Source organism: Esox lucius, chromosome 24 (genome assembly GCF_011004845.1).
Source record: "Esox lucius isolate fEsoLuc1 chromosome 24, fEsoLuc1.pri, whole genome shotgun sequence".
Lineage (NCBI taxonomy): Eukaryota > Metazoa > Chordata > Actinopteri > Esociformes > Esocidae > Esox > Esox lucius.
In genome coordinates, this window is record NC_047592.1 from 3,061,085 (window position 1) to 3,082,949 (window position 21,865).

The 21,865-nt window shown below is 48.2% G+C and overlaps 1 protein-coding gene across 1 annotated transcript; it reads left to right on the forward strand.

The window, feature by feature from the left end:
* Positions 1-96: 96 nt before the first annotated feature.
* LOC105007276 (FRAS1-related extracellular matrix protein 2) lies at positions 97-21,842 on the forward strand. Its single transcript, XM_029117936.2, has 33 exons — positions 97-956; positions 1,190-1,253; positions 1,960-2,172; positions 2,319-2,459; positions 2,690-3,154; positions 3,247-5,461; positions 5,699-6,174; positions 6,292-6,380; positions 6,618-7,018; positions 7,659-7,847; positions 7,951-8,040; positions 8,941-9,087; positions 9,377-9,607; positions 9,857-9,982; positions 10,285-10,866; positions 11,342-11,491; positions 11,759-11,968; positions 12,265-12,462; positions 13,970-14,134; positions 14,228-14,410; positions 14,564-14,694; positions 14,815-14,985; positions 16,740-17,043; positions 17,118-17,249; positions 17,606-17,895; positions 18,105-18,297; positions 18,716-18,820; positions 19,022-19,149; positions 19,920-20,051; positions 20,160-20,286; positions 20,372-20,559; positions 20,695-20,841; positions 20,937-21,842. Exons 1-33 carry the CDS (start codon positions 97-99, stop codon positions 21,504-21,506), a joined length of 9,813 nt encoding a protein of 3,270 aa, XP_028973769.2. The 3' UTR covers positions 21,507-21,842.
* Positions 21,843-21,865: the final 23 nt, after the last annotated feature.

Here is a 21,865-nt window from a genome sequence, read left to right on the forward strand (position 1 = left end):
AGGGACTAAGAAAGAGGAGTATGTTTGTGGGTTTAAAGGTCCTCCACTACGGAGACCCAGAGCAGTTGAGACAGAGACACTGGTGGACCGATTACAATGTTTCTAACAGCTGAGGGAGAACAGTGTCCGTCAGAACGGGACCGAACAACACCTACAGAACGCAGGCAGTCTTTATCTCGGACGTTCCTTGGTGTCTGGATCATTCTGGATCTCTGCTGTTTGTGTGTGGAAGGAACCAACTGGCACCAGTATCATCAAAGGCCCCGACCCAAGCCGGGGTCCATCGTCCTGGGCCACAGAGAGATCAAGGTCCCCCAGGGTTCCTGGGTCTCCTTGGACCCTCTCCATGATCTGGTGACCAGAGTCCTACCAGGCGACCGCTGTGTCGTCACGGTCCTCCACCACGATGGGGTGTTCAACCTGGGAACGCTCACGCCAAAGAAATTCCCCTGCGCGTTCGAACGAGGACAGGTGAGGTACACTCACTTTGGGTCAAAGGTTGTCACCAAGGATAGAGTGAAGTTACAGGTGCGGTACGACACGCCGACGGATTCTCTGGTGGTACCGCTCACGTTAACGGTTGAGGCGACCAAGAACATTCATAATGTGGTGACTTTAAATGCTCCATTGGTCGTGGGAGACCCGGACGGGATCTCCAACACCATCGATGGTAAGAGCTTGGGGATTCGGTTCCCCGTTGGTTCCGGAGGTTCCATTTCACGGTGTGAGCTCACCTCGCTGGTCCAAACCGGTGGTTTTCCCAGATATGGAATCCTGCTGAACGACGGCGCCGATGGTCAGCCGATGGACTGCGAGTCTTTCTTCAAAATGTCAGTTCGGTATAAACTCCAGCCTTCCTCTGCCTCATCATGGCGAGACTACATCCCCATGTTGGTGGAGGTCTGGGACAGGGAGGGGAGGATCGCCCAGCAGGAGTACTTCCAGATCACAGTCAGGTTGGTTTTCTTGGTTTTCTTGTCTTTTCTTGCTTTTCTTGTGTTTGATTTTCATTCAAAACAGACACGCTGTCGTGTTTTATCACGTGATAACACAATTATTATGTGTTTTTCACGATAAAACGTGTCATCATGTTATCACGTTTTCTCGTGTTATCTGGTGCTCTGGTATTACATCTTGTTTAAGATCATTTGTGTATTCTACTTTTTATTCATTTTTATGGGTTTTAAAGGATAAGAGACGGGATCACCAACTCTCCTCCCAGACCGAGCTTTCTCTCCATGATGATGATGGAGGTACAACTCATACTGATTTAATCAAATAATTAATTTACCAATCATACTGGTTTAATTAAAACATTAAACTACCAAACATATCGGTTGAATGAAAACATTTATTTACAAAACATACCGGTTAAATTAAAACATTTATTTACCAAACATAATGGTTTAATAAAAACATTTATTTACAAAACATACTGGTTTAATTAAAAAATTAATTATGAAATATACCGGTTTAATTAAAACATTTATTTACAAAACATACCAGTTAAATTAAAACATGTATTTACAAACATACCGGTTTAATTAAAACATTTATTTACAAAACATACTGGTTTAATAAAAATATTTATTTACAAAACATACCAGTTAATTTAAAACATTTATTTACAAACATACTGGTTTAATAAAAATAATTATTTACAAAACCTACTGCTTTAATTAAAACATTTATTTACACAACATACCAGTTAATTTAAAACATGTATTTACAAACATACCGGTTTAATTAAAACATTTATTTACAAAACATACTGGTTTAATAAAAATATTTATTTACAAAACATACCAGTTAATTTAAAACATTTATTTACAAAACTTACTGCTTTAATTAAAACATGGATTTACAAAATATACCAGTTTAATTAAAACATTTATTTACAAAACATACTAATGTAATTCTGATTACTCTGTTCAACATACATATTTACATATTTCCCAGGTGGACCAGTTTGTGATGACAGCCATCACCACTGACATGCTGGCTGCCGAGGATGTGGAATCACATTCTGATGACCTCGTCTTCAACATGATCACTCCATTGGCTCCCGGACAGGGTGAAGTCATCAGCACAGACGACCACAGCCGACCAATCACATCTTTCTGTCAGAGAGATGTGAAGGACCTGAAGATGGCCTACAGGCCGCCAGACGGGGTGAGTATCAGGGGTTCCAATGTGTAAAGTGGATATGGAAAGTGTAATGTACACTGGTGGTTGGTTACAGGAAAACAAAATGACCTGAATATGTAATTACATGAATACGTAACGACATGAATACATGAATGAATCCCCTCCTCCAGGACTCTGAACAGGAGAGAGTGTTCCACATGGAGCTGGAGGTGATGGACACAGATGGGGCCACTTCCGACCGTTTTTCCTTCATGATTGTGGTGAAACCCATGAACACACTGGCTCCTGTAGTCACCAGGAATACCGGACAGGTACATGCACACACACGAACACACACAAACGCAGGCAACCATACAGGCACGCACCACTCGGGTGAGACTATTTACGGACATTCCTAGTCAGCACACCGACGGTCTATCTTACGAGTCGAATGGAGAAAACATTCAGTTCACTTTCTCAGTTCATAACACGCCCAACAACTGGCGCTCTCCCTCTCTCCCTCCCTCTCTTCCCCCTTTCCCCCTCTCTCCCCCCTCCTCAGGTGCTGTTCAAGGGCCAGTCTCGTCCGCTGTCATCCAACCTCAACCTCCGGATCAGTGACGAAGACAATCTATCAGACGTGAAGATCAGTGTCCTCCGAGGTTGTCAGCACGGCGTTCTGACAGTCCTTGGACCACCGTCTGGGTATCCGCAGCCACGGGAGTTTTTCACGCCGGCAGAAATCGACGGTGGAGTGGTCGTCTATGCGCACGACGGATCAGAAACGTTCTCTGACAACATCCTTTTCCGAATGACGGACGGACGCCACAGTGTCGACTTCCTGTTCCCGGTGACGATCATCGCAGCGGACGACGAAGCTCCTGTGGTCAGCGTCAACACCGGGTTGGTCATGCACCGGAAGGAGACCAAAGTGATGTCATCCGCGCTGTTGAGCGCAACGGACATTGACTCCGAAGATTCAGCACTGAAGTTTGTCCTTGTGGCGCCGTTCTCCAACATTGGACAGGTGAGATTGTCCTTGATTCTTCATTGTTTTTCATTTAGCCTCTGTTATAAAGAGCGCTTCAAACAGTATGGTTATTATAATTTACTTCCCAGGTGATCCTGACTGAGCCACGCCCACCTGCTGACCTCACTGGATGGACCTTCAATTCTGCCACGCAGGTCTACGAACGCATCATCACTGAATGGTTCCAACGAAACCTTGTGGAAGGAAAAGTGTCCTACCGACACATCGGACCTCGTTTCACCTCAGCGGTCACAGACCAGCTGGTGTTCCGTTGTCAGGACGACAACATGCCACCCAACCAATCAGAAGATACTGTTTTCCTCATCCAGATCGAGCCAATCGATGACCTTGCACCTGAAACTTTCCCTGGTTCAACTCTTGTCCTAAACGTCAAAGAGTATGAACTAACACCAATATGGAAGACGTGTTTGCATTTCACGGACGTGGACTCTGACGATAGAGACCTAAAGTACACCATTGTGAATCCTCCGTCACTGGGCCAAATCGTCTTCACTGACCACCCTGGTGTTGGGGTCACTGAGTTCACCCAGGCCCAGGTCAACCACCTCAAAGTAGCCTATCAACCACCGGATGTCGACCTGGGGGTGACTCCTAGAGTCGTCCAGTTTACCTTTGTCGTCCAGGATACAGCAGGCAATGCTGCAGAAGGGATTTTCACCATCAACCTGCTGCCGTTAGATAACAAGCCTCCGATAGTCTCCAGCATTGGTGTTGATCTCAATATCAGTGCAAGGAATACCTATGTGTTCACTAGGGATGTGTTGGACGCTACCGACCAAGACACGAGTACAGACAACATCACGTTCATCGTGACCCAGACCCCACAGTTTGGGGTGCTGAGGTGTGTTGGGGTTGACCTGTCCGTTGGGAAGCACTTCACGGTAGCGGACATCAACAGGGGTGTGGTAATCTACATTCACGGAGGTAACGGACTGGGAATTGATGTGGTCAAAGTGGACGTTAGTGACGGACACCACAAAGTTCCTGTGGTAATTAGGATCAACGTTGTTACTTCAGTCGTTATGTCAACTTTACCGGCAGCCCCTCGAAAAGCGGAAGAGCTCCATATCACCACAGCGGTAAATAAAAATGGACGGATTCAAATCACAGGGGACAGCTGGACGCACAGTGATGACATCATGGTAGTGACCTTTCTCATTGACCAACCGCCCCACTTCGGGGTCATCCAGATGCATGGCACGCCCTGCGAAAGGCTGACGCTGCGTGACATCGTCGACGGCGAGGTGACCTACACCCACACCGGTGGCGAGGTTTGGCCCAGGGAACGCAGCGACAGCTTCATTCTCACAGTGGTTGGTCCAGGGATCCCAAGGGGCGACAGGGTCATTCAAAAGGTTAGAGTTCAGGTGTCAATAGTTCCAGTCGACAGCAGTCCACCCGTCCTGCACATCGGAAGTCGTATCATCGTCACGGAAGGAGAAAAACAGGTAGTCACTGTTGAGAACATCAGAGTGGAGGACCCAGACACCAACCCAGACGATGTGATCTGTTCCATCCTGGTCAAGCCTGCCTTCGGCTACCTCGAGATCACCTCACCTGGGCCTGGATCAGAGAAGTCCAGAGCAGGAATTGCTGTGACTTTATTACAGTTTCAGGAAGTCAGACTTGGGAATGTTGTATATGCTCAGAGTATACATAAAGGAATAGAACCCGTTGAGGATCGGATAACGCTCCAGTGTTCCGACGGAATCAACCTATCAGAGATTAACATTTTAACAGTTGTCATCGTGCCGGCCAATGATGAGGAGCCTCGAGTGTTTACACGGGAGTTTGTTGTCATGGAAGGGATGAGCCTGACCTTTGACCTTCCTATCCTCAATGCAGTTGACCTCGACATTCCAGGTGACGTTCTAGAATTCCAGGTTCTGGTTCCTCCCAAACACGGGAAAATCATTCAGCACCTGCCGACTGGCACCGTTACCGTGGTGACATTCACCTTGCAACAGATCCGAACCGGATCCACGATCGTCTACGAGCACGACGACTCTGAGACAAGACACGACAACTTCACCGTGAGACTGTCAGATGGAAAACACGTTGTAGACACAAACATTATTATCGCTGTGATACCGGTCGACGACGAGACACCTCGCCTAGCGATCAATGCTGGGCTGGAGGTGGAAATCAGCGAGTCAAAGCTCATCACCAACAAGATCCTCAAAGCCACAGATCTGGACTCTGAGGATGGGACTTTGATCTATATTATCCGCCAGGAGCCAGAGCAGGGCTGCCTGCAATATATGTTTTCCAAATCACATCAAAGTAAAGGCTCTTCTTACATTCCAGCATCTAATTTTCAGTGAAATTTTTCAATATAGGACAGTCATCCACATACACAAGGGCTTGTCAATGTCAATATGAGAATGTGGAGGACACAATATCTTCACACTCACCAATTTGGAGTCCAATTCTGTTCTTTCATGTATTACACTTTGACCCAGGGGTGTGTGATCTGATAGGCGGCCTTGTTTTGACACTTTCTTTTCATCCTTCCTTCAGGTCTTGTGTCTTCACAGCAGATGTTAGTAAATATAACGGCCGGTATGAACTTCACCCAGAGCGACGTTGACTCGGGTCTGATCTGCTACCAACACACAGGGATCGGCGGCGTCCATGATCTCATCAAGTTTGACATCACTGATGGAGTGAACCCGTTAATCGACCGCTACTTCTATGTGACGGTCAGGGGGTTGGACACAGTTTTCCCTGTTGTTGTAGTGAATAGGGGCCTGACCTTAAGAGAAGGGGGACGGGCTCTCCTGACTACTGATCTCCTCAGCACCTCCGACCTGAACTCCCCTGACGAGCGCCTGACCTTTATATTAACTCGCAACCCTGCTAGAGGTCGTCTGGAGATCACAGACTGGCCCGGTTTTGCTGTGACAACATTTACGCAACTCCAGCTAGCCGGTAGTAAGGTTTTCTATGTTCACACTGCGGAGGACGAGGCCAGGATGGACAGCTTCGAGTTTCAGGTCAGAGGTCATCATTTGCTAGCTTGAAATATTTTCAGATCGTTAGTACTGAAGTTCTTGCAACCAGGGTTAAATGATTCCCAACACTACAAAGATGACTGGGCATTGTTTTCCCAGGTCACTGATGGACATAATGTGGTCTGCCGGACTTTCAGAGTCTCTATCACAGACGTGGACAATAAAATCCCTGTCCTGACCATTCACAGGTGATCAACCCACCCAGACAACCACCCACCCAGACAACCACCCAAACAACCATCCACCCAGACAACCACCCAAACAACCATCCACCCAGACATCCAGACAACCACCCAAACATCCATCCACCCATACAACCAACCACTTAACCACACATCCGTCCGCCATCCTTCATCCATCCTTCCTTCTGTTCCTATGGTAACTGATTGTGGGTATTAGTGCTGTAACTGATGTTGTTGTTCCAGTCTGGTCCTGGGTGGAGGAGAGACCAAGCTAATCACACCGTTTGAGCTGAGTGTAGAAGACAGAGACACTCCAGACAGCCAGATCTTCTTCACCGTCACCCAGCCACCGCTCCACGGACGACTCCTCCATAACGGGACGCGTGTGGCCAGGATGTTCACCAAACTGGACCTGATGGAGAACCTAGTCTTTTATAAACATGACCAAACTTCAAACGCTGCTCATGACCGTTTCTTGTTTACAGTCACCGACGGAACCCACACTGAGTTCTATGTCTATCCAGAGACAGGCCGTGTGACCGTTCTACCTCAGACGCTGGAGATACAGGTTAATGTGCTCCGTCATACAGGACTGAGGATTGGGGTCAACAAGCCTGTATCTACACTGACCATTCTCCATACAGGTCAGTGTAACAGAGAGCGACAAAGAGAGAGAGACAGACAGAGACAGAAAGAGAGAGAGAGAGACAGAAAGAGAGACTGGCAGAGAAGGACAGTCAGAAAACGAGACAGAGAGACTGAAAGAGAGAGAGAAATACAAATAAACTATTATTTCCTATGTATCCTGTGTGGCATTATATACATTATTAAAGGTGTACTATGTGGCATTATATACATTATTAAAGGTGTACTATGTGGCATTATATACATTATTAAAGGTGTACTATGTGGCATTATATACATTATTAAAGGTGTACTATGTGTAGACATTTCTGTACTAAGATCAACATTTTGGAATTGGACTCCTACCAATAAAGAACCTTATTCTTAAAATGGGTTCTGACCTTGTCAAAAAGTCTGAGGCAAACCCCCATGAATCCCAATTACAGTGGATAGATGAGGTTCATGTGAGCAGCTGGTTGTTGGAGGGTTGTTGAGGGAGTGGCCTTCATTGCTCTGTAGGTTTCTGTTATTTTGTCTTCTTAACGGGTGATTGTTTTGCCAGGTGGGACTTTTATTCTGGAATGAGATTTTGGATGATAATGTGACTAGGGACAAAAGGAGATTGACCACCTTCAAACGCTCCATGTGGCTCTGATTCAGGGCAGCTGGGCAAGGTGCTCACCAGAAAGTTCCTGGAGGTGGAGAACCAGGAGGACCGGAGGAACCAGGGGAGTGTGGAGCGAGGCCACCCCAGGCAGGACATCACCTTCTGGGTGTCCGAGGGTCCTAGCTGGGGGGCCATAATCAACACTGCCAGGGGCAACAGTAGCGTCAGCTCCTTCTCTCAGGGTGGGTCAAAAGAGATTATTGTGTCATTTTTAGGAGCGTCAAAAACTGATGTTTTTAGGAGAGTCTAAACTGATGGGACATGCCTTCTCTCTGTCCCTGTCAGATGATATTAACACGGGGAGAATCTGTTATATTCTCCGTGACGGAGTCAACTCAACCGGAGATGTGTTCCGTTTTACAGTCCAAGGCAACGGTACCAGTTAAAGTTCTCTCTGTCTTCCTCTCTCACTCTCTCCTTCTGTCTCTCTGTCTTCCTCTCTCACTCTCTCCTTCTGTCTCTCTGTCTTCCTCTCTCACTCTCTCCTTCTGTCTCTCTGTCTTCCTCTCTCACTCTCTCCTTCTGTCTCTCTGTCTTCCTCTCTCACTCTCTCCTTCTGTCAGTCTGTCCTACTCTCTGTCTTCCTCTCTCACTCTCTCCTTCTGTCTCTCTGTCTTCCTCTCTCACTCTCTCCTTCTGTCTGGCTGTCTTTTCATCTCCCTGTCAGTCTGTCCATCTCTCTGTCTCTTCTATCCATGTATCGCTCTCTGAGTTTTAATCCAAGACAACGGATCCATGAGAAGAGCATATTTTCATTTTTACTATCAGAGTTCTGTTTCTCTTCTTGATGGACTAGACATGGCTTAAGGAGAACTACTGTCCGTATCTAATTCCAGGATTCTTTGTCCCCATAAACTGGAACTACCAGACATTATTCTTATGGTGGTGGTGTCTTTTTCTTTTTCACAAACTGCCAGTTAGTAAATACACTCTTGGCATTCCTTAAAGTTTTGGCAGCTAACTGAGAAGAGCAAAAACCAATCAACTATTTTCACCATCTATTTACACTCCTATTAGGATCCCTGTGCTATGTTGGTCTAAACATGTCCCATCCGTCTGACGCCTTGAGAATGAGCTTAGACCCAGAAACTGAGAAAGAGAAAGGGAGGAAGTAACACACACTCGACCAAAACACGCAAAAGAAAGAGAAAACCTTTGATTGAATAAAACAGAACATGTTGGAGAGAGAGTGAGAGGGAGGGGTGGACTGTCTGGAACTAAAAGCCATTTTGGTTCTAGTCATTGTGTTCTGTACTGTCATGCACCGCTCTCCAGGAGGAACCCGTACGACAGCGTGGCCATTCCGGCTCCAGTGGGCCTGGGTTTCCATGGAGTCAAGGCTCTACGTGGTGCAGGAGAACTCCCAGTTCCTACAGGTCGTTCTGAGGAGGAGGGGCCACCTGGGGGAGACCTCGTTTGTCAGTGAGTAATAATGACATAAGTTATCTTTAAGGTGATAGTACCCCAATGAAATGTACATTTAATAGTAATTGCTACATTATTACAATGATGTGAACGTTAACGTCATAGTATTTTAAAAATTAAGCTGCATTTAAGAAAAACATCTGTTGCATATTAATGTGACATTCACTTTTCATTGCAATTTTTCATTTGAGCATTTTAGTACAAGCTCTTATTCTGTCAGTAATATTTCTGTGTTGTTTACCTAATTGTGTGCATAACACAATTCCTTTTTGGTCACTTCCACCAGCCGTCAGTATAAACGACATCACAGCGGAGCGGGGGTGGGACTACCAGACAACGCCCCCAAGACAGGTGCAGTTTAACCCGGGTCAGAGCATGGCCACCTGGCGCCTTCGTATCCACGACGACCAGGTGTACGAGGGTACGGAGAGGTTCCAGTTGGTCCTGTCCGAGCCGGTGATGACATTGATAGAACAGCCCAGCTCTGTTACCGTAGAGATACTGGACCCTGAGGATGGTAGGGGTCTTATTGATCATTAATACATCCATTATTCAATACATAATCAATGCCTTATCCATTATTCAATACATAATCAACACATTAACAGTGGTATTCAATACATCTTTAACCACCATCACTAACAATAATCATTAATAACAGTGACTGATTCCACTCAACCTGACAGATTTACTGGCTGTGGATGATAACAAAACCTGTGTGTCTGTCTGTATTTGTGTGTGTGTGTGTCTCCCACTCCTCATGTAGAGTGTGTAGTGTTTTTCGTCCAGTCAGAGTTGAGGGTGGAGGAGGACGTTGGACATGCTGTCATCCCCGTCAGAAGGACTGGAGATCTCACCAATGAACTCATGGTTCTCTGTTACACACAGCAGGGTAATAATGTTCTCCTTCTTTCTAATCTGTCTAATTACCCAGCATGCCTGACTGAGAACACATTCTCATTTACCATAACCAGCTGGGAGCATTGGGGTTCGACCTGGATTAGAGACATCTAGATTCTTCTTCATCCCATCCTTCTTCCTTATGTCGTTCTCTCTCCTGACAGTCAGCCAGGGGAACTGTTCCCAGGACAGTCCTGTCGTTCTCTGACTACATCTCTCTCCTGACAGAGTCAGCCGTGGGAACTGTTGCCAAGACAGTCCTGTCGTTCTCTGACTACATCTCTCTCCTGACAGAGTCAGCCGTGGGAACTGTTGCCAGGACAGTCCTGTCGTTCTCTGACTACATCTCTCTCCTGACAGAGTCAGCCGTGGGAACTGTTGCCAGGACAGTCCTGTCGTTCTCTGACTACATCTCTCTCCTGACAGAGTCAGCCGTGGGAACTGTTGCCAGGACAGTCCTGTCGTTCTCTGACTACATCTCTCTCCTGACAGAGTCAGCCGTGGGAACTGTTGCCAGGACAGTCCTGTCGTTCTCTGACTACATCTCTCTCCTGACAGAGTCAGCCGTGGGAACTGTTGCCAGGACAGTCCTGTCGTTCTCTGACTACATCTCTCTCCTGACAGAGTCAGCCGTGGGAACTGTTGCCAGGACAGTCCTGTCGTTCTCTGACTACATCTCTCGGCCGGAGGACCGGGGCAGTGTGCTGCGGTTCGACAGCGGGGAGTCCGAGTCGGAGTGTCGTGTGCTCATCATCGACGACTCGCTCTACGAAGGGGCGGAGACCTTCACTGTAACCCTAGGCAACGCTGTGGGGGGGCGGGTGCAGACAGTGCGTAACAGGACACGAGTGGTCATCCTGCCTCATGCAGCCGACGGTGAACAGAGTGGTTGTTTGTCCATCTGTGTGTGTGTTTGTCCATCTGTTTGTGTGTGTGTTTGTCCATCTGTTTGTGTGTGTTTGTCCATCTGTTTGTGTGTGTGTTTGTCCATCTGTTTGTGTGTGTTTGTCCATCTGTGTGTTTGTGTGTTTGTGTGTGATTGTCCATCTGTGTATGTGTGTGTTTGTCCATCTGTGTATGTGTGTGTTTCTGTGTGTTTGTCCATCTGTGTATGTGTGTGTTTGTGTGTGTTTGTCCATCTGTGTGTGTGTTTGTGTGTTTGTAAGGGAAGGAGTTCAGTTCTTGTTGTAACTGACTGGTCTGAAAAACTTAATTCCAAGGACAGTTTTCACACTTTCATAAATATGTGTAACAATGATATTACTGTAAAGAAAACACGTTGCAATGTCCTTCCCCCTCCTTTTCAGACCAGTTTCTGATGACTGTTTTTCTTTCCCCCCCTCTCCTCCAGGTCCCTCTGTGTATCTGGGACAGTCTCAGTACTCTGTAGATGAGAGCTGTGGTCATCTGGAGGTCACTGTGTGGAGGTCAGGTACTGATCTGTCCCATAATGCATCAGTCATGCTGCGTTCCCGATCTACACAACCTGTCAGCGCACTGGGTAGGAGGACAAAACTATTTTAATTCCCCCCCCCCCCTTTCTCTCTCTCTTTATCTCTCTCTCTTTATCTCTCTTCTTTTCTTTCATTGTTTGTAGCTTTTTCTTACAGTCTTTCTTCTTATTTCATCACCATTTGTGTCCACCTTTTCCAGTTTTGTATTTCTTGTATTTTATAAACCCCATCCCCCTTCTCGCCCTCGCCCCCCCCCCCCCCCCCTCTTTCTCTCTCTCTCTTTCTCACCCTTCATCTCATTCTCTCTCCCCCAGGGGGATCGGACTACGTCGGCATCGGGCGTGGTGTTGACTTCCCTCCGGGCGTGACAGTGGTGAGAGTGAAGGTAGCCATCTTGGATGATCTGGGCAGTCCAGTGATGGAGGGGGAGGAGTCGTTTCAGTTGGTTCTGAGCATGCCCAGTAAAGCATCACTGGGTCGACCCAGCCTGGCCACTGTGATCATTGATGACACCATATCTGATTGTAAGTTATAAAAGTTAAAACACACACAGCTATACACACACAAACACACACACATATACACACACAGAAACACACTCATAAACACAAATACGCACACAGGTACACACACACACACACAGAAACACACTCATAAACACAAACCCACACATAGGTACACACTAATTGGTTGCACATCTTGATGGGATAAAACATCCCAATCGTCCCTCTCTGTTACTTCAGCAGTTTTCTCAGCTGTCTCTGTTGTTAGTTCATGTCCTATAGAGCCTTCATAACACTTCACACCTATACTGTCTTAGCACCCAGGGTACAGTTCCAGGAGGCGGAGCTCCATGTCGACGAGGCCGACGGGCAGGCAGTTGCTGTGGTAATCCGTTGTGGTGACCTAGGCCACACCTCCGTGGTCAGATGCTACACTCGTCAGGGATCCGCCAGGGTGATGATGGACTACGACGAGAGACCAGACACCGACCAATCAATCATCACCTTCAGACCAGGTGTCTTTCTGATTTAACTACGTGACGGGGACAGAAATGTCACAAAATTTGGTTCAATCAGAAGTTGACTGAAGGGACCATTTCTACTGGCTGAAATGTTGGCATGGCAACAGTTACGGTTTGAGCTGGAGTTAGGCGTTAGGACTGTGTTAGTAAATGTTACTGAGGTTAAAGTTTGGGCTGGAGTTAGGCGTTAGGACTGTGTTAGTAAATGTTACTGAGGTTAAAGTTTGGGCTGGAGTTAGGCGTTAGGACTGTGTTAGTAAATGTTACTGAGGTTAAAGTTTGGGCTGGAGTTAGGGTTGGGTGATGTTAAGATTGAGGTTACGGTCAGGGTTAGGATTAGTGAAAGTCAGCTTTTTCAAAGACAGTCAACTTTACATGTGAGCCTGTCTGTGTGTGTTAGCATCCTTCTAGGACATCCATATATTAGCATACTTTAAAAGTGCCCTATGCAAATTAATGCCACCTATTGGCAGTGAGTTGAATATTGGTTCTTTAACTCCATTAGGATCTGACATTGTCATTAGAAACTATGAGCATACTGACCTGTTTGAAGCAGTGTCACTTCCAACCGTCGATGCTGAAACAATGAACAAATACTTTCGTTTCAAATGGGGTTAAAGTTGATGGGACCTTTCCATATCTACAGAACACAGAATAAACAAAGTAAACAGCTAAACCAATCAACCAATTGGTAAACCAATCTAGCTGGAACAATAATATGAGCACTTCTAGCTAGAAGGCAATAAAATTGTTTCTTCCAAGCAATATTTGCTTATGCCTAGGGTTTAGTCAAACAACCCACCATGCATGTTTGTTTTCCTTGACGTTTCGCAGAAACACCAGGTTGTATTTTCCAGCAAGAAATGGAATCAAGGAGTGTCTGCTCGGACACAACTTAGCTCGTTAGCTTATTGTCTCGACCAAAGACTTTTGAAACCTTCCTAAAACGTATCTGCCCTCATGCAAATAAAATAAACAAGAACATTGAATTAATTTCTACGTAGTATATTTGTTTCTCCGTCATCATCAATCTAATAACTTACACATAGATTTCCTTGACTATCTAGCCATCAAGCTAAAAGAGGTGATGTAACCTACTTGTCGAGTAGAAAGGCCAACTCTGCATCACTGTCCACACAAACTTCAGCTCTCACCATCAAATGCAAATTGTACCCTCTTTTTGTCTTTTGCTCGCGTTGCTTCAGTATATCTTCGTTTCTGGAGCGTTCAGTGTAGCCTACATGAACCCAAACAAAGCTTGTCATTGGCCTTCACCTCACACACCTTCAAGGAAGTACACACCTACAAATGTCCCGGCCTTCTACGATTTACTTGCAACCATGACACTGGGGATAGTGTCAGTCCTGACACTCTGCCAGAGACTGTTTTTTAACGTTAACTGATGGTATGTAACAGTTATTATCTGATATTTTAAATGTTAAATGCTGCATGAGGCACCTTTAAGTAGCGTGTGTGTGTGGGTGTGTGTGTGTGTGTGTAGGACAGAGGGAGCAGCAGTGCATTGTGGTTCTAGTGGACGACTCCGAATATGAGAAGGAGGAGGAGTTCCGCCTGGTCCTTGGATTGCCTATCAGCCAGTCAGGTGTGGGCCTGTTGCTAGGTGACCAGAGGGAGACACTCATTCGGATCACTGACGCAACAGACAGTAAGATGTCGCTGTTATTATTATTTTCTATTGATCACTAATGACCACCTGACTAATTTATTAACGGACTGATTGACTGGCCGACGCCTTCAGAGTCTGTGATCCGGTTCTCCGAGACTCGGTACCGGGTGAAGGAACCCGCAGCCCGAGGCCAGGTCGCCGTGGTTACGGTTGCCGTGCGCCGCCATGGAGACGTCTCCAGAGTGTCGGTGGTGCGTGTGCACACTAAAGATGGCTCCGCCCACTCTGGACAAGACTACAACCCTCTGTCACAGGGTGAGAAGGAGGGGGGGAGAGAGGGAGGAGTTGGGGGGGGGGCGGGGGAGTGTGGTAGATGAAAATAAATCATACACCTCCTTTAGATCTGGGTGATAAACGTGTGTGGGTGCGTGTGTGTGTGTGTGTGTGCGTGTGTGTTTCTCCACCCAGAGCTGGTGTTTTCTGTAGGTCAGTCGGAGCGGTTGGTGGAGGTCCAGGTTCTCCACGATGAGGAGAGAGAGACGAGAGAGACGTTCACCCTCCACCTCACCCTGGACACACGCATGGTCGCTGACACTCAGGTGAGGTACGAAAAACCTACGAAAGACCAACGTACTTGACGGTAACGCTTCCCTGTGATATATTAAGTACATACATATATGTGCCCCCCACCTCCCCTCCCCATCACTCCCCCCTTTCAGGTGTCCAGGGCTGTGGTGTTCATCGAGGAGGAGGAGGGGGGTGGCGTTCGGGGGGTCATGTTTCCGGCGGTACCTGTTGTAGTGTCCCTACTTGTCTACGATGACCCCCCATCCCTCCCCACCCCCGCCGGACCCCACCCTCCCACGGGGTACCCCCTGGTCTGTGTGACGGTGAGTCACCGCTGTGTCCCAATGGGATGGCCTCTCTGTTATTGTCCCGATGGGATGGCCTCTCTGTTTATGTCCCGATGGGATGGCCTCTCTGTTTATGTCCCAATGGGATGGCCTCTCTGTTATTGTCCCAATGGGATGGCCTCTCTGTTATTGTCCCAATGGGATGGCCTCTCTGTTATTGTCCCGATGGGATGGCCTCTCTGTTTATGTCCCGATGGGATGGCCTCTCTGTTTATGTCCCAATGGGATGGCCTCTCTGTTATTGTCCCAATGGGATGGCCTCTCTGTTATTGTCCCAATGGGATGGCCTCTCTGTTATTGTCCCGATGGGATGGCCTCTCTGTTTATGTCCCGATGGGATGGCCTCTCTGTTATTGTCCCGATGGGATGGCCTCTCTGTTATTGTCCCGATTGGATGGCCTCTCTGTTATTGTCCCGATGGGATGGCCTCTCTGTTTATGTCCAGATGGGATGGCCTCTCTGTTATTGTCCCGATGGGATGGCCTCTCTGTTTATGTCCCGATGGGATGGCCTCTCTGTTTATGTCCCAATGGGATGGCCTCTCTGTTATTGTCCCAATGGGATGGCCTCTCTGTTATTGTCCCAATGGGATGGCCTCTCTGTTATTGTCCCGATGGGATGGCCTCTCTGTTTATGTCCCGATGGGATGGCCTCTCTGTTTATGTCCCAATGGGATGGCCTCTCTGTTATTGTCCCAATGGGATGGCCTCTCTGTTATTGTCCCAATGGGATGGCCTCTCTGTTATTGTCCCGATGGGATGGCCTCTCTGTTTATGTCCCGATGGGATGGCCTCTCTGTTATTGTCCCGATGGGATGGCCTCTCTGTTATTGTCCCGATTGGATGGCCTCTCTGTTATTGTCCCGATGGGATGGCCTCTCTGTTTATGTCCAGATGGGATGGCCTCTCTGTTATTGTCCCAATGGGATGGCCTCTCTGTTTATGTCCAGATGTGATGGCCTCTCTGTTATTGTCCCGATGGGATGGCCTCTCTGTTATTGTCCAGATGGGATGGCCTCTCTGTTTATGTCCCAATGGGATGGCCTCTCTGTTTATGTCCCAATGGGATGGCCTCTCTGTTTATGTCCCAATGGGATGGCCTCTCTGTTTATGTCCAGATGGGATGGCCTCTCTGTTTATGTCCCGATGGGATGGCCTCTCTGTTTATGTCCCAATGGGATGGCCTCTCTGTTTATGTCCCAATGTGATGGTCTCTCTGTTATCGTCCCAATGGGATGGCCTCTCTGTTATTGTCCCAATGGGATGGCCTCTCTGTTTATGTCCCGATGGGATGGCCTCTCTGTTTATGTCCCAATGTGATGGCCTCTCTGTTATTGTCCCAATGGGATGGCCTCTCTGTTTATGTCCTAATGTGATGGCCTCTCTGTTATTGTCCCAATGGGATGGCCTCTCTGTTATTGTCCCGATGGGATGGCCTCTCTGTTATTGTCCCGATGGGATGGCCTCTCTGTTAATGTCCCGATGGGATGGCCTCTCTGTTTATGTCCCAATGGGATGGCCTCTCTGTTTATGTCCCAATGGGATGGCCTCTCTGTTTATGTCCCAATGTGATGGCCTCTCTGTTTATGTCCCAATGGGATGGCCTCTGTTTATTTCCCAATGTGATGGCCTCTCTGTTTATGTCCAGATGGGATGGCCTCTCTGTGTATGAACAAATGAGAAGCCCCATTAGATTTCTCCATGGTAACAAAATGTTGCCCCCGCCCTCAGGCCTGTGACCCCAAACACCCAGACTACAGCCGGACCTCTCCCCTCTGCGTCTCCGAGGGTATCAACAACACCCTGACAGAGTATCGCTGGCTCCTGGGGCCTCCAGGGACCCCTGACGGCGTGGCTAGCCCACCGAGGGAGCTGGATGCCGGGACGTTCCTCACCTCCACCACGGCAATGGTGCTGGACGCTGTGTACCTCCAGCCAGGGGCCAGGGTGCAGTGCTCTGCCCGGGCGGTGAGCTCTGCCGGGCTGGTTGGACTGGAGCTAGTTAGCCCTGTGGTGGAGGTCAGCAAAGAGGAGGGTGAGTAGTAGTAGTGAATGAAAAGGGAAAATAGAACCTCACGTGACAACGATTGAATAATCTGTCTCCTTCAGGTCTGTGTCCTCCTCACGCCCCCGGGACTCTCGGAGCAGAACCGTTCTCTGCTAAGATCCGTTACACTGGACCTGATGACCCACTAGAACCCAACCTCATCCAGCTTACTGTGACCATGACACATGTAGACGGTACCTCATCGCTAACATATCTCCTTTCACCTCTCACCCGGTGACAGCCTCATCCTGCTGGCTGTCACCATGACACATGGGATGAGACCCGAGAGGAGAGGGACTCTTCCCTCTCCTCTCGCGTCTCATCCCATGACATGTAAACACTCACCTCTCTCCAACCTGGTCCTCACCTTGACCCTTCACCTCTCTCCAACCTGGTCCTCACCTTGACCCTTCACCTCTCTCCAACCTGGTCCTCACCTTGACCCTTCACCTCTCTCTAACCTCTACCCTCTCCCCTTATTGACCCCTCCACTGTCCACCATGGGTCAGCTCTGACCCCCGACACTCTGACCCCTGACCTCTCTCCTCAGGAATGCTTCCTTTCATCTCCACTCGTCCTCTTTCCAACCTGGCCCTAACCTTGACCCATGACCCCTCTCGAATTGGGAACCACCGTTGTTCCAACCTCCAGGGAGCCCCAGCAGAGGGCAACGCTACCCGTCTGTGGCTCACCTCGGCTGGGGTAGCCCAGGATAGTGCTCCCTCCCTGGGTTTCTACAACAGCCTGAACCTGGAGGCCTGTGTGTGGAGCTTCTCAGGATATTACAGCATCAGCCAGCTGCTTAGTGATTGTGGAGGAACCATAGGAACAGAGGGACAGGTAGGAAGTAATGATGACAGGTAGGAAGTATTGATGACAGGTAGGAAGTAATGATGACAGGTAGGACCTAATGATGACAGGTAGGACCTAATGATGACAGGTAGGACCTAATGATGACAGGTAGGAACTAATGATGAGTGTTGTTAGTGTGTTGTTGGTGTGTTTCTAGCATGTTGTGGGTGTGTTGTTAGCATGTTCTCTGCCTCTAGGTTCTGAATGCGGTCCAATCCTACGTGACGCTGCGCGTACCTCTGTTCGTCTCTTACGTCTTCTACTCCCCCATGGCCACCGGAGGCTGGCTGACCTTTGACCTCCGATCTGACCTCAGAATGACCTTTACATATGACACGTCCATCTTGTGGCATGATGGGATAGGTAGCCCCCCTGACGCTCCACTGCAAGGTACCCCCCACACACACACACATCCACACACACACATACATACACGCACGTCCACACACTCACACATCCAGACACACACACACGCACGTCCACATACACACACATCCACACACACGTACGTCCACACACACACACACGCACGTCCACACACACACTCACACACACGCAAGTCCACGCACGCACACGCACGTCCGCACACACACACACACATACACGCACGTCCACATACTCACACATCCACACACACGTACATCTACACACACTTGCACACACACACACATTCACACACAAAACCAGAAACATTAACATCCAGACACTCACGCACCTCCTAGAAAGCATAGAAAGCCAGGCAGATTTCCTAAACTACCAATCTCCTTGCCTCCACCCACGTCCCTCTTACCCCCCCGCCCGTACACAGGCTCTCTGTACCCCACCAGTATGCGTATCAATGGAGAGGGATGTCTAGTGGTCACATTCAAGACTGAAGCGCGTTTCAGGGGACACTTTATACTGACACACCCAGGTACTTCCTGTGTCTTAAATGTCTGTAACATCGGTATATACTGTACATGTAGTCTGACATTTAGTTGTTATTTAGTAGTGTCTCTCTCTTTCTCTGGTCCTGTCAGAGGACAGACCGAAAGCCCACCAACCGTTTTCTTCATTTGTTCCAAGTGTGTCAGTGTGATCTGTCATGAATGCCATTGATCCTCCTTCCATCCAGATGTGTCTGTCCTGTCAGTGGTGAAATCAGAGGACCACCCGGGTCTGTTGTTGTCCCTTTCCCTGGTCCGATCAGAGACCAGCCTCATACACACCGTGCAGACCTGGAGCTTTGTGTCTCAACTGGCTGTGAGTATGCACACACACACACACCCTGCCGATGTGGATTTTGGTGCAGCTGTCAGGTACTGCGCCATAATGGTGAATGTCAAGGTGAAACACAGACAAGAGACCATTTATCAGGTCAGTGAAAAGTATTCCTGGTCTGTTTAAGTTGGAGCCACTGAATCAGGGACAGTGGATTGGTCTAAAACGCCAGTGTCCCTGAGTACAGTGTCCCTGACGATAGTGTCCCTGACGACAGTGTCCCTGACGACAGTGTCCCTGAGTACAGTGTCCCTGACGACAGTGTCCCTGACGACAGTGTCCCTGAGTACAGTGTCCCTGACGACAGTGTCCCTGACGACAGTGTCCCTGAGTACAGTGTCCCTGACGACAGTGTCCTTGACGACAGTGTCCTTGACTAGTGTCCTTGACTAGTGTCCTTGACTACAATGTCCCTGAATACACACACAGAAACATACACACACAGAAACATACACACACAGAAACATGCACACACAGAAACATACACACACAGAAACATACACACACAGAAATATACACACACAGAAACTACTACTTCCTACTGACTAACCGCCTGTCTCCTGGTGTGTGTCTACCTTTGCACCTCCTGTCTCCTGGTGTGTGTCTACCTGTGCACCTCCTGTCTCCTGGTGTGTGTCTACCTGTGCAACTCCTGTCTCCTGGTGTGTGTCTACCTGTGTACCTCCTGTCTCCTGGTGTGTGTGTCTACCTGTGCACCTCCTGTCTCCTGGTGTGTGTGAACTTGTCTGTAGGTGCGTGACTACTCTGGCTCCTACACCATTACTCTGCTCCCCTGTGTGATACTGGGAGGGGGGCACCCTGACCCCGCCGTCTGTCACCCCCGATCACCCCTCTCCTATAACCTGGACGTACGCTTCCAACAGGTGAACCCCCCCCACAAATATTATTTATTTTTCTTTAGTCACCTCCCATGGTTATCCAAAATTAAAGTCTCTGTTTCAGAATAAAAGCAATTCTGCTCTCTGTTTCAGGTTAGTGATCCAGTGCCCGTAGAGTTCAGTCTGAACACAGTGCTGGTGTTGTTGTCTAAGAGGGAACTGTGGCTGTCGGATGGATCTATGGGATTCGGACAGGACAGCGACGTAGCTTTTAGTGAAGGTATGCACACACAAATACACACACCAAAATAAACACAAAATACACTTAATCAACAATTTTACGTCTCCTCTCCTGTCCTCTTCAGGATCTGTTATCTATGGTCGTGTGATGGTTGACCCGGTCCAGTCGCTAGGCAACTCCTTCCACTGTTATATACAGCAGGTGTTCTTGTGTACCGGTGCCGATGGTTACATACCAAAATATCGCCCTGGAGATGGGGAGTATGGTTGCCTTGCTGATGCCCCTTCTTTGCTGTACAGGCTCAAGATACTGGTAACTAATGGCAATGCGGATTGTTTGCGTGTGTGTGTGCGAAGTATGATTTGTTAGTACGTTTCATCAACTATTCTACATCGTTCTACACCGTTCAACTGACATCTCTCTCTGTTTCACTCCTGGTTCACACAGGACAAGTCAGAACCGCAGAGCCAAGCAGTAGAGTTCGGAGGTATCCGATTTGAGGCTTATCTGGCTGGGGACATGCCTGGCGCCCTCCCCCTGGTCTCCCAGCCTGATGCTGATGGCTTCAGTCTCTCCTCAGCTCCACTCTTCCAGGTCATTCACTCATTTTGCCAACCAGTTAGCGATTCAAATGTTGTCTGTTCGGCACTTTTGCTTAAACATTAAACTTGACCACATGTTGACCACAGGTGTCGGCTGGCCGCGAGTGGTACGTCCATGCCGTTTACACTGTGCGCTCCAGGGACCACAGCAACCGGAACTATTATAGCCATTCCCATGCTGTCGGCAAACGCAGTCTGTCTGTGCGTCACGTCTTCTCCAGCGGGGGTGGGGGACGTCAAAGGAGAGACTCACCAGTGGAAGAGATAGGTGAGGACCAGGACAGGGGGACCAACCTGCAACACGTACCCCTACTGAGAGCACCTAACCTTGGGCAAAGACAGGCCAGTGGTCCCCTGATGGAAACGGAGCTCCGGGATAGAGGGGGAGATCCAGAGAGAAGCCCAGAGGGGGAGCACTCGGATGGGACAGAGGGGTATGTGACCCTGGGGCTGGTGGTGCTGGTGGTGGGGTGTCTAGGGGGGTTGGTGGTGTACATTGTGTTTGTTAGCAGAGAGAGAAGAGAACTGAGGGGGAAAAACTCTGAAGATCATCGCTCCTCCTCTTCCTCCTCCACCTCTACCAGGAGAGAAATGTCCAAGAGAAGGAGAGGGGACAGGACAGGGGAAGGTGGGGCCATAGATAGTTCAGAAGTATAAGATCCCAAACAATGGCCCATAGTGCTTACATTTTAAAGCTCACACATGGCGTTTGCACAAGTATTCCAAAGCTGAGGGAATTTAAATAGGGGCCACGCGAGTAGCCCTTTCCAGGAAGTCTGCAACGATGCAGCCTTCAAAGTGAAATCCCATAATTCATCACCTGACACTGCAAACATTTACACAAATTATTGGAATTTCAAAATAAAATCTTGACATGTAAAAGAAGAAATTAAATGTTTAACTGTTACTACGGTTTGTGTCTTGTAAAACAAGAAGATTGATGTTAATTTAAATTTTATGTTCTGTTATTTCAAGTGGAACTGTTTAATGAATCTGTTGATATGGCTGCCATTTTG